Source organism: Equus asinus, chromosome 3 (genome assembly GCF_041296235.1).
Source record: "Equus asinus isolate D_3611 breed Donkey chromosome 3, EquAss-T2T_v2, whole genome shotgun sequence".
Lineage (NCBI taxonomy): Eukaryota > Metazoa > Chordata > Mammalia > Perissodactyla > Equidae > Equus > Equus asinus.
In genome coordinates this window covers 112,298,803-112,312,318 of record NC_091792.1, presented here as the reverse complement: position 1 = coordinate 112,312,318, position 13,516 = coordinate 112,298,803, and the positions used below count along the sequence as shown (strand labels likewise).

General features: G+C 33.5%; 1 protein-coding gene across 4 annotated transcripts in view; it reads right to left on the bottom strand.

Moving 5' to 3' along the window:
- TECRL (trans-2,3-enoyl-CoA reductase like) overlaps positions 1–13,516 on the bottom strand; it is a 95,334-nt gene that overhangs the window by 58,456 nt on the left and 23,362 nt on the right. For all 4 annotated transcript variants that reach the window (XM_070505747.1, XM_070505750.1, XM_070505749.1 and 1 more), the window contains exon 2: positions 9,083–9,134. In XM_070505747.1, coding sequence (XP_070361848.1) covers positions 9,083–9,134 — 52 coding nt within the window. The remainder of the gene's footprint in view (positions 1–9,082; positions 9,135–13,516) is intronic.

The window sequence follows — 13,516 nt, the reverse complement described above, 5'->3', positions numbered from 1 at the left end:
TTTTATTGCTTTACTGCTTCCTGGATTTGTATTATTGAGAGCATTCCTTTTTAAGAGTGTAACTAGTTTCCAAGACATGAATCTCCTTTAGAAATTTAAAGATCCTCAAATAGTCTCATATTCAAATATAAATTAGAAATCTGTCATTTGCTATAGATAATCATTTCTAGTATTTGGTGCATCTATAATATAGGTACTTGCTCAGGTTCAAATATTGCTAACGCAACCATCTTGATGCTTAGAGATTGTAAAACAAAATTATTTTATAATATCAGGTTTGGGAAACATCAGAAGGTCGTGAAAGATGAATCAAAATAACCCTGACATTGCACAGCAAGATGCAGGTTTAAATGCTGTACCGCAATGAGAGGCAGAACAATTTACAGACGGGATCACATCTCATGCACTTTAGGAGTTGTTATTAGTTATGACAGTCTTATTACATGAACCTTGACTGGCAAAATGGTCATCTCTTCCTAACAGTTGGATTTCCTAAGATTCTGCAAACAATCATATATCACATAGGTAAATAGAATTCTCAACACTTCCGTGAGTGTCCAATGACATTTAATATATACAGCAAAGTAAATTTGACAAGTATTTTAAAGTGGTCACAGTGAGAAGAGGTCCATTTCCAATACGTGTGACATTAATATGGGCCAGTGGTTTATATTGTGGTTTAGACTGAGACCTCACTGAAGACACTGGCGTAAGAAAGAAATTTCAGAGATTTTACTTATAGCAAGAAACCATATATATATTATGGGCAATATATTATTACAATTTGTGACTTACAGTACACATATACATAACATAATGGGATAGATTCGAATTGCAATTTTTTCTCAAAATATTATCTCAATATATTTGCAGCTCTTAATATCATGTTGAGGGATGATACATTATTTAGGTTATTTTTTATCTCAAGCTTCCACTTTAAGAGCAAATGAATCAGCAATTTCCCTGAAATTTCAAGGTTAGGGAAGCCATCTTCCTCCAGCATTAATTTTTTTTAAGATTTGACATTTCTCTCCATTAACATATATAAGTTGTTGAACTATTTTGAAATATGCTTAAGAAGAAGGAAGTTGGAAATATCCTGTCAACTATTTTTGGGAATCAAGAGAGCATCCGTGACCACAGAGAATAAATTGATTAACATTAACGTAAAATAAAATTTGCATAATTTTTAACTAGTAGAGTCAACATTAATCAATTCTAAAATATCATTCAATTTGTGTGTGTGTGTGTATGCATATTTCTGTATACCAGGAAACCTTGATGGCTAGACTAAGAATATTCATCTTTTAATAGTATAGCATAGTACCTGATCATTAAACTTGATCAAGTATCTGTTGAATTAAGTTGAATTAAATAATTGATTTTTGCTACTTATGTAACAACAGAAAAAGATTTTTTAAAGATAAAATTGAAAATACAAAGAATTTAAACTATTACGCTGTGAGATAATCATGTGAAAACCTATAAAATATTTTCCGTGAAATAAAATTTTGTAATTTACCAAATATTATTGGGCTTCAAAATTATAATAACCCTTTCTCTAAAGCTGAAGAAAAATTAACAATATGTGGTATGAAATTGTTAAATGATGTAAATAGCATGCTGAATGAAGAAGAGATATTTTGAAAATCCTATTAAATTTTAAATGGTTGACATATGATTCCTGAAATTTCACTCTTTTCCTGAAATATTTTGTCTGAAGTCTATCAAGGATGCGGCTAACTGATAGACCGCTTTTGTTATTTCCAGCTGAGAGGGGTTCATATAGTCTAGTTTCTTTGTGTCTTGTGGGCATATTTGTTAGAATGTCTTCGATAAGTAGAACTTTAACACCAACAGGTTTTATTGTCTCCATCTTGAAATCTACATGTAATATGAAGAAAATGATGATATTGCTTCCCACAAGTAAAAGGGTCTTATTGAACCTCAGTGATTAAATTCCTAGAAGGTGAATAGTCACTTAATTCCCATAGATTTCACAAAATGTAACCTTGACGGTTACCAAAGAATAAATAACCTGCCAAATTATTCCATTTCTCCATCTAAATTATTGACAAGGCTCATAATTCTTTTTGTGAAGGAAACCATTACAGAAAGAATGTTAGCTACTTCTTGAGTTAGCAGCAGAGGGCTTTTTTAAGAAAGGCATTCTGCCACCTCTTTCCTAGGTTGCATTTATCATTTTTTTTAGCTGCTTTTGTTGAGAGATCAGGGAATTCTACAGTCTTGTCCAAGAGTCTTTTTTCAGATTGCCTAGAGAATACTCATTATTCTATACTATATGTGATAAATCCTTCCACTGGGTTATCTTTGCTTTGAGTTGCTCTCCTTGAACCTTTCAAAGTTTAGCATTGTTTATATCCTCCTAGCCTTTTGGCAAAGATTTATACGCATTTCAACTGTCACAATCAATTATATGGCCCTTCATGTGGCTGAAACTACAATTGGTGTGTTAATTCTATTGTTCCTTCTCTTGCATTTTTCCCAGGGGCTTTTCTGGGAACTGCGGAGACAACTCCTCCAGGAGATTAGAAACATCATCGAAACTTTTTATGGTATTGTCAACTAATAGCACACAGGTCAGGGGCAAAACGATTTTGCTTTTTCTTTCAGAAACTTCTTTTATTACATAGAGTCTGTGCACAAATTACACTTCAAGTGATTGTCATTCATTTTTTACTGCAGTTCATATACTACTAATTCTGAGATCAGTCTCACAGAAGAAAATTCCATTAGCACTTTCAAGCCATATTTGCATTCTTTCCTTCTATTCATATTAACTGGTGTTTTTAATTTAATAGTTTACCTTATGGTGCTAAGTTATTACAACCAATTGTGAACTATGCTTAGACTGATAGCACTATTATTCACTACATAAATTCTAAAATTAACTTTTGAGTTAGTTCCCTATTCGCAAATGGGGACTAATAATAGCCTTTCCCACGTAAAATAAACAGGTACTGTTTGGATTTCTGCCTGAAGAAATTAATGAAAAATATGACTCAGTAAAGTAGAGGCAATGGAGGTTAGTGGTTAGAGTACAGGGTACAGAGTCATAATCCCTGAGATTAAAATTCCCAGCTCTGCCACTTATTAGCTATGTGACCTTGGGCAAGTTGTCTAATCATCTTTTTAAAGACTTTCACCTGTAAAATGAAAATTATAATACTACTAGATGATCACAGAGTTTTTGTGAGTATTTTTAAAAATTTGCTACATGAAAATATCTTAGGAGATTCATGACACAGCTAATTAAACCTAATAGAGTTATGTTTCTGAGGGATAATGTTTAAGGAGCACAAGCACACCTAGATTTGAGGAAAGAAGAGAGAGAATAATAACAAGACAAATGTCATAAGCAAAGAGATTTTCTTTTGTTTTTCCTTCCTTCTCCAATTTTCTTAAACAGAAATGTTTACTGTAGGGGAGGAAGACATTTCCTCTACCCTCTCTGGCTTCGTCTGGCCAGAGAATGAATTGAATTCACGTGAGACAGAATAGCAAGAGAAAATTAAACAAAGCTTTATAACATGTATACATGGGAGAGGCTCAGGCAAGCTGAGCAACTCGCCAAAATGACTGAAGCCCCCACCTTAAATATCATATCCAGCTAAAGACAAAGGAGGATGTTGGTGAGGGGGGGGGAGTCAGTTACAGGAGGTTACCAGACAAGCACAATAAACAAATGCAGATTTAAGTCCTTGCCTTCCCCATTGAGTAAGAGTTTCTAGAGATAATGTCAACCCCCCTTCTTCCTGGTAGAGAGGGAGATATCTTTACAGATGGAGATTTCCTTTACAGTGTAAATGTCTCTTACAAAGGGTAAGTAAATTCTACTTTTCAGTTGCTTTCCTGTCTGCAAAGTAAACAGCCCCAAATAATCATCATGCCAAAGAGACATATCTTGGGGTGGCCAATTTCAGGCCCCCACTTTACCAATTTTGAGAAATATGTTACTAGTCCATACAAAATCTGTGAGTAGAAAAATTCTGTAGAATATCATTCTAATTTCATGGTGGTATTATTGGGCTGGAGAAACTTATTTATTTATTTTTTATTTTTTTATTTTGAGGAAGATTACCCCTGAGCTAACATCTGCTTCCAAACCTCTTTTTGCTGAGGAAGACTGACCCTGGGCTAACATCTGTGCCCACCTTCCTCTATTTTATATGTGGGACGCCTGCCACAGCATGGCTTGCCAAGCAGTGCCATGCCTGTCCCTGGGATCTGGACCAGGGAACCCCAGGCCACCAAAGCGGAAAGTGTGTACTTAACTGCTGCACCATGGAGCCGGCCCCAAGAAATTCATTTTATTGGAGAATCCATTTCCAAAACTTAGAAGATTTATCTCCACATAATTGTCCCTTGATACTTAACATCTATCTTCCTCCTTCAAGTGAGTCTTTCTTTGTGAAATTTCATATTTTCTGTCAATGATTATAGCATTATTTTTATTCTTTTTTTCTTGGACATTTGAATCACTTTAAAAAAATTGTGCATTAAGTTTAAATTCGCTTAGGCAGAACATTCCTACCCATTTCTCTGTATTTGCTCACACCTTTTGTACTACTTGGACACAGCTCCTAAAACCCTTGGAATTTCCTAAGTGATAAGAGCTATAAAGGCGTCTTTTGTGATGTTAATGAGGAGACTTTTGGAGCCTACCTAAGGATGAGGCCTGGGTGCCAGGAGAACCAACCATACAGTTAGAGGGTTGGAACTTTCAGTCCCACCAGCAGTCTCTGGCCTCAGGGGTGGAGAGAGAGGCTAGGGGTCGGGTCCATTGCCAACGGCCAATGATTTAATCAATCATGCCTATGTAATGAAGCCTCCATAAAAACTCAAAAGGATGGCTTCAGAGAGCTTCTGGGTTGGATTTTATATCAAACTTAATTTTATAACTGATTATAATTATAATTATAATATTTATCTCCATTCGATATTCATAGAAGTGATCATTCATAATTACTGGTTGGTGGCTAGTTTCTTTTTAGAGTTTATGTATGATGTTAAAACACTGTTCAGGGCACCTCATCTTGTGATTGCAAACCACCTTTAACTACAAAACCAAAAGAAGTTTTAAAAAAATAGAAAAAAGGTGTTTTTTTTTTAACTACTTAGAAGAAATACTACCCTTATACAACTCTACAACAATGGTAGCTTCTAATTTTGGTTAGAGATTCCTTGACTTGTGACAAGTAATGACACAGTTTCTAAAGAGTATATTCATTGGACTTTTGCTTTGAGAATTCTTTAAATTAATTTATCTTCTATTTCATCAGTGCAAATTATTGCATCCATCCCTCTTCTATGGAGGTCCAGACTATAGGAATTTAAAGAATTTTGAGTATAATAAAGCATAATGAAACTTTTAACATTCAGGCAAAATTTTTTCACTGGAATTTATCTGTTATTCTGGCAAGCTTCTTCTTTGTTTTTTTGGTGAGGAAGATTGGCCCTGAACTAACATTTGTTCTGGCAAACATTTTGATTATAGATTAATTAAATCCACAAAATAGAATATATCATTACAGATTTAAATTAGTATATACACAGTTGGCTGTCACTCTTTGTAAGTTCTCTTATTTTCCAAAAATATAACAATTATTATTCTAATAAATTATTGTATCCCAAGAGAGGGATAAATTACCTTTAAAATAAAGAATAGTTGTTAAATTGAATAACATGAAATGGATAATGCTCCTCCGCTGGAATATGTAGTAGTATACATACGTGAAGTTTTTAAAAAAACGTCTCTTGAAATCTTAGAAAATATTCTCATAGTTTTAGTCAGATGTTTCCTGGATTTGTATAATGCTTAATTTTTCAGCTTGGTTTTGACAAGAAGGTTGAATTCCTCTGTGCCAGCTTTGTGAGAAGATGAGAGTGATGTATAGAGACATGAGTGTGAAGACATCAGAAGCTCTCCAAGAACGACTTTAAGATAATGAGCAAGAAAAGTAATAACAAATGTTAATGAATAAATGGATGGAGATATTGTAGCTGAGGCCATGCCGTGCATTTTGGTACATTAAATGAGAAGAGGAGAAATAGGCGGAAGTATTTGTGTGTGTGGGTGTGTATATATAATTTATAGTTTTATAGATATCTCTTTTCATGAAAACCATTGCTCTTTCTTTCCCCTTTACCTTAACAACTAACACTGTAATTGTAGTTTCCTCCTCCTGCCTCTTCGCCAGTCTGATTGCTGTGGTGTTACCAGGGTAATCTATCAGATAACTCTTAAGACAGAGCAGAACCAAAAAATTATGAACCTTGGGAGGACACAAGATAGTCAGTGTACAGGACAAGAAAAATCACAGTAAAGAGAGTTCTAAAATAGAACTAAGAAAAATGTAAAGCTGACACGAGTCAGAGAGATAGTAGGGAGACAAGAAATCAAGATCAGTCTGAACACCTAAGAGAACAAAGCATAGAGATAAAAGATTTGTAAGGAGAATTGTCCCCTCCGGAAAACTGGTCTTCTGATAAGAGGTTTTTTTTCCTTTACAAGATTAACAATTCCTATTTTAACTCCAGGGCCTGAAAACAAACAGCATTAGAAATGTCATAATAAAAACATGATATAGTGTCAGAAAATAAAGAATAAGTTTGTAGAAAAATCTAACAATTGTAGTTATATGCGTATGATTATTATTGTTTGAATAGGTTTATGAAATTGATTAAAGTATTCAATGTTATCTGGTTTTAAAGTATGCTAGACACATAAAATGTTAAGGCAATCAACACATAACTTTTAGTTTTTACCATTGTACATACAGTCACATATTGTTAATGTTAGCAATGTTTTTTCGGTTGCCTTTTACTATTTGGCAAATATGTTAAACAATGTCCAATTTAATTGACTTCTAGGTACTGCTTTGTAATGTAATGCAGCAAAAAATGTTTTTGTGTTTCTATACGCTGTAAAACTTGAAGACCAGTTAGGTTTTCAAAAATAGTATAGTAAGTGCAAAGCTGCCTAAATATTTTTCTTTAAGTGATGAATATACTTTCAAAGTAAAGGTAATTTTTAAGAAGTAGAAAAGGTTCAGGTTTATGTAAAGTTGTTAAAAATTAGAACCGTGCTTAGGAAAGTGAATAAAATAATAGTTGTCAAGAAATTCTCGAGTCTTGATATAGCTATTAAAACTAACCTATTATTGTCATATTTTCAATTGTCCAGTTCTGAAACTGGAAATTTCTAAGATTTTCCACAAGCTACTTAATTTCACTTTCAAAATTACTAGAAATAGGCTCTGGACCACATTAACACAGAACTTTGGGCTCTATAATTTTAAGATTCCGAGGAATCGTTATGTATGTCTATATATAACGCAAACTATCATAAAAGCAATCATAGAAGCACACATCTAGGTGACTGCACATTCTTTCTACCCATACATAGCCTTTGATTCATTTCCACATTTCCAGACAATAATAGAAATACTATATTTATTATATTGTCATTATTAATTTAAATGCAATCATTTTCTTTCATCTTTCTACTTTATAGTAAAAGAAAAGTCATTTTCGAATGTCTTCTCACTTATTACTACAATCCAAACTTTCTAAAACTACTTTATAGGATAAAATTGGTCTAAGTCTTCCCAAAGATGGCAATTCAATTACTAGTTTACCGAGGTCCATATTTCATATGAAAATGCGAATTAACTCAAAACAAATGCCTGCAGAATGAAAATAAACTGGAAATACTTGGGTAAATAACCAGGGTAACAGGATTCACATAGACTATGTGATGATACAAATTTGGAGATTGAAAAATTTCAATAGTTTAGAAAATATTGGCATAAATATACAGAGAACTATATTATCATGCTAAACATTGGAGAATTAATCCATGACAGATCTCAGCACTTCTCTTGTTTTGTTCTTTTTTCCTTACTGTCATCCTTTTCTGGTTCCTGTCTGCATATCCACATCCTACATGTCTTTATGGTAAAATATTTGAACTCACCTTCCTCAAGAATGTTTAACTGGTTAAGCATATTTCAAATAATTCTATCCCATCCTCTTTATGCTATCTGTTCCTATTAAAAATTTGAAAAAGATCTTTTCCCATAAATGTTTATAAATTTTAGATATATTGACTATTTGGGTTTTATTTTTTATATTCTTTGGATATACATTTGTGTCTGCCTCATGAGACTATTTTTTGAAAACTGACACGACGTCTTCCACCTTCATTTAATTAGTCATTATGCCTCACTTGACTTCATATGTACAGAAAGTATTCAGTCAATATTCTATTTTTTCCCTAAAAAAATAATGAAAATTGTGACAGTTCTACTTATCTTACTCTTGGATATTATTAAACAGTTTAATGTATTAAATTGTGAGATTTAAAAATATTTTCAGAAAAGAAATATTGTTCAACCGAATCCAAATGATTGAAAATGCTCCCTGTGAACACCCATAGAATGTAACAACGCCAAAGATGAACTCTATGTAAACTGTGGACTTTGGGAAATAATAATGTGCCACTGTAGGTGAATGGATTGTAATAAACGTACCACACTGATTTGGAATGTTTGTGGGGAGGCTGTGCATGTGTGGGGGTATGGAGGTGGACACAAACTTTGTGTATTTTCTGTTCAGTGTTACTATGAGTCTAAAACTACTATAAGATGAAAGTCTATAAAAAATGATCTCTAGTAATTATAGATATTTTCACTATGTTTAAGTTGTGGGTAAACTTTACTGAAAAGTTGTAGAAATAAAAATCTACTTTAAACAAACCTTATATAACTATTTCCAAGAAAATGATAATAGACCTCTCAATGAGGTAAATCTAGCTATCAATAAAATTCAGTAGCATAATTTCAATGTGTTTTAAACAGTTCCTTTGTGGAAGAGATTTGACCAGTATAAATACTGGGCAAGAAGTATTTAGCATAATATTATTTCTCAATTCCATGTAAAAATACGGTTCCATACACACTTTCCATCATAATATTGGACTTATTCTTAGAGATAAATGTGAACCAATTTAAGATCAAAAAGACTATAATATAAATTCTAAATTACATATAAAACTTACATGCTTTGTGAAATTTTTGTTTAACATCATGAATAGTAGATGTTTGCGTCACCTGAAAAGGAAAAGAAAATAGAGAGAATTATGAGGAAAAGGTGTTTAGTTGTTTGCTAGATGTTTGTTTCAGAAGAAAATGTAATTTAATGTTTAAAGTATAAACATTAAAGTTTAATTTTCAGTCACTACTGCTTTAACAACATTGAAACATTACATCAATATATCTTTTTCTAAAATCTTATATTTATAGGTAGCAATAATGGTGTTATTACGTGAGTCTGCCCAACCTTTTATCTCTAAAATATATTTTTGAATTTTCTTTGCCCATAATATTCAATTTCTCGTTTTCAAACCGGTGAGACTATCAATTAAAAGTTTGAGTAAATTCACAAGATAGATAGAAGGTAAAACAGTGGATAGCAGAGGAGCCTGAGTAAGTGAGGTTGATTTATGTGGACAAAAGAGGAAAATGTTACTTCAGAGTATCATGAGAAAAAATATTCTATCTAAGCCCTCTATCATTTTTTTTAGAGGAAGATTAGCCCTGAGCTTACTGCTGTCAATCCTGGTTTTTTTTTTTTTTTTTTTTTTTTTTGCTGAGGAAGACTGGCCCTGAGCTAACATCTGTACCCATCTTCCTCTACTTTATATGTGGGACACCTACCATGTCATGGCTCGCCAAACGGTCCCATGTCCGCACCTGGGATCCAAACCAGCAAACCCCAGGCCACCCAAGCAGAACGTGTGCACTCAACAGCTGTGCTACCTGGCCGGTCCCTATCTAAGCCCTCTAGTTAGTTACGTTATTAAAACTCCCAACCAAAAATACTACAGCTCCCTCAAAATGCATGCTAGATATATAATTTGGATTTTCTAAGTGTATAATGGTTAGACAAATTATTTGTTCCTGATCAGCTAAAATTAACCCTTCTAATATTAGAAAAATGAATAAAAGAAATATTTCTTCATCGAAATTGGAAAATTCATGATGGCAAGAGTTCTACTCAAACACCTCAAGCCATCACAACACATTTGGACCTTTTGACTTTGTTCATATCAAAGTTACAAACTGAATTTCCCCTCCACTTCTGATCCCTTTCATTGGCTTATGAAAAACTCGATAATCCTTCGAAGTCTACATCCAAAGACATTTTCATGGTCTCTCAAGAAAAATGTATTTCCTTTTTCTAAACATGGATAGAATATTGTGTACATGTTTTATTTTATTTTATTGCTGCACTAAAATCTTCTTATAGCTATTTTGAGAGGGTGAAATGGAAAAAAAAGTGCATAAAGGGATGACATATGGTAATATCCGGGAGGATATTATATATAATAAATATAATAAATAAATATAATATAATTACATTATATTTAAAATTTTATTATATATTAAAAATATAACAATGAATACTTTTTTTTACCATATGGTACTCCCTGCTTAATAGAACTATAACCAAAAGTGTGCTATGCCATTCAGCAAACATTTTTTTGTTTCTTCTATATACATATGATTTACTAAATAAGAAAGTTCTCAGATTTAAGCACTGAAGAATGATACTAATTCCCATTTGTATTGAGAATTAGTGCTGTTAATAAGAAAAGGATCCTAAAGTGTTCTGTGAGTATCAAATTTTCAACTATTTCATAGCATCGCTCTTCTCTGACAGATGTTAAGAAATATTTTAAAAACAGTTTTTAAAGAAAGTACTATATATAAACTTGAACATATATTTCATTTTAATTTTGGTTATTGAACTCTGATATTTGAATTCCATTTTTAAAATGTAGTGGTTTGTTTTAACAGTGTTCATTGTTTTATCTCACTGTTACTTAATCACAAAACAGTTTTATATGTTGGTTTCTCTAATCGGGATGCCTAAAATCCACATGCTATTCTCTAGAGTAAGAAATATCTGTCAGTTAGTCATTTCAAGACCATCTAATTTGGAAAAACAAATAATTTTCATGATCAATAACTGCTCAGTTAGGGTTTGCTATGTGCTCAGCTATCAATTTATGAAGGCATATTATCTTGCGTCTACATGCTGGTTGTTCCAACAATCTATGAGGTCCTTGAGGGCAATCACCTAGTGTTACTGCAATTTCTATTTCAACATGCATACAATATAGCATATTAGAAAGTTTGAAGTCACTTTTGTTGAAGTCAAAAATAAAGTTGTGAGTACAAAGTCACGTGACAACAAATGAAGTTCCTCAATCTGATATGAAAAATCTTTCACAAGTTAACTTCTGTGGAAAAGCTGTATGCTTTTCTTTAAACTAGAATAGTTTAAATGACAACCTTCTAACCTGACATATGTATTTTTCTCTCTGAATTTGCAAACTTTCAAGACTAAGATTATATTCTCCCGAAACAAACCTGCTTGCGGAAGTCGGTTGTTATTACAAGCTTCTAGCAAGATTTTTAATTTATTTTTTACTTTTTAAAATTACATTTGACTTTCAAATGTTAGAAAAGTGCTTATTTTGAATAAATCTTTGAGAACTGCCCTTTCTGGAGCAATTTTAGTCAAATACAACAGAAAAAAAATAATTAACCATTAAATGATTCAAACAGCGTTGCTCAATTAGCCACAAGACTGTGCTCGATCAACTCTTCCGGTCCTTTAGTTGTACTCGGAGCAGAAAAAGAAGAAAAGATGATAATTAACAGAGCATATAAGACTTTCTGATTACTAAATCGATGTCTCTGTAGCTTCATCAGGAATTTTATTCATAATAACTTCTACTTTTTAGCCAGTTTTACAACCTCTTAAAAAGGACAAATTGTCATCACTATAATTTATTCACTTTTATGGATCACAATTAACGTGCAGATGGGAGAGAAAAGTATTCCTACATCTGAAATCCTGAAATTCTCTTCATTAATCTTTCTTTCTCATCAGAGGAAATTAATTTTAAAATGTTAAGTAAGCAAGGTAAATGGTGTTGATTGGTTGAACCAAAAATTTACTTCTAAATTTCAACTGATCATAGTTTTACTATTACTATTTTATCCAACATTTAAGTTGATGGACTTAGAAGAAGCTTTTTACATTCAAGTGAAATCTAGGATTTGTTTCAATTTGCCGCATCCAACAATACTTCAATATTTCACAAAAAAAAATTTGTACTATTGCTACTTTTATACACTGCATTTAAGTCACTTTTTCAGGAATTCCTTGAAATGAACAGATGTCTCTAGAATACTGTTTATCCTACTTAGAGAAATAAAAATTAAGTGGTAAAGAAAACAACCAAGACTTGAAATTTCTTTGACAGAGTAATTACAATGTGCAAACCAAAATTTTCAGTAAACTTTGTTTACCAGTAAAAATAGAGAAACAGAATAAAAGACAAATTGGATAGAAATGATTAGATATAGAGGTGCGAAAATACACATTCACACACACACATGAACAAATACAAAATATTCAGTGCAGGGTTCCTAACTGCCAAGAGCTTTTTCTTCCTGTTTTCTGAGATACAAGGAAGAGCACTAGCCTAGAGAATCATATTTTAAAATTGACTACTTCAGGAAAGTGCAAAAAATACCTCTCAGAAGTTCCATTATAAGGTTTTACATTAGCAAATAGAACATGGAGTTGGATATATTTATTCTAGATTGTAACTAAAATATAGATAAGTGGGAGAGGCTCCAAGAAAGTGGCATAGGAAGATCCTGAACTCACCTGATCCCTAGGAATTGATCATTTTTCTCTGAAAAAGATCTGAAAACTAGATGAACTGCTCTCCACAACATAAGATAAAAGGACCACATTGAGATGGGTAGGAGAAGCAGAGACAGGGCCTCGCAAAAAACCCACCACCAGCACTGCAACATACAATAAGGAGGAATCTCACAGACAGGTGCTTCTCCCAAAGGAGCAAGGAGTTTGTGGCCCCCATCAGGCACCCTGACTTCTGGGATCTGCACCAGAGAGATGAGCCCACGAAACATCTGGCTTAGAGAAACAACAAAGCTCACATCCAAGGGACTCCAAGTGCTTTAAGAAACTGAGATACCTCACTCAAAGGACATTCATATGTGGTCTTGCTCACCCAAGACCCCGCGAAAAAGCAGCAGTTTGAAAAGTGCCGAGACTGTATGTCAAGGGGATGCGTTTACTGACCTAGGAGCCTCAGCTGGAGGGCCAGGGGACTGCTGAGGTGCTCCCCAGGAACCAAGGCACTGATGGATGCCATTGTTGCACTATCTGTCTAGCCTACTGGCACAGATGGGCAGGCTCAGACAGGCTCCTTCTCGCCTCCCAGCTAAGACAGATAGGGGTGAGCAGTCCCACCACTATCTCACTATCCCATTGTCTTTCTGAAACCAGAGAGTGCCTGTGGTTGCAGTACTCCTCCACTTCCTGGTGAGGGCCTGAAGCATGAATGGTTAGGCTTTCTCCGATTCCCTAGCTAAAGACTGCAAGC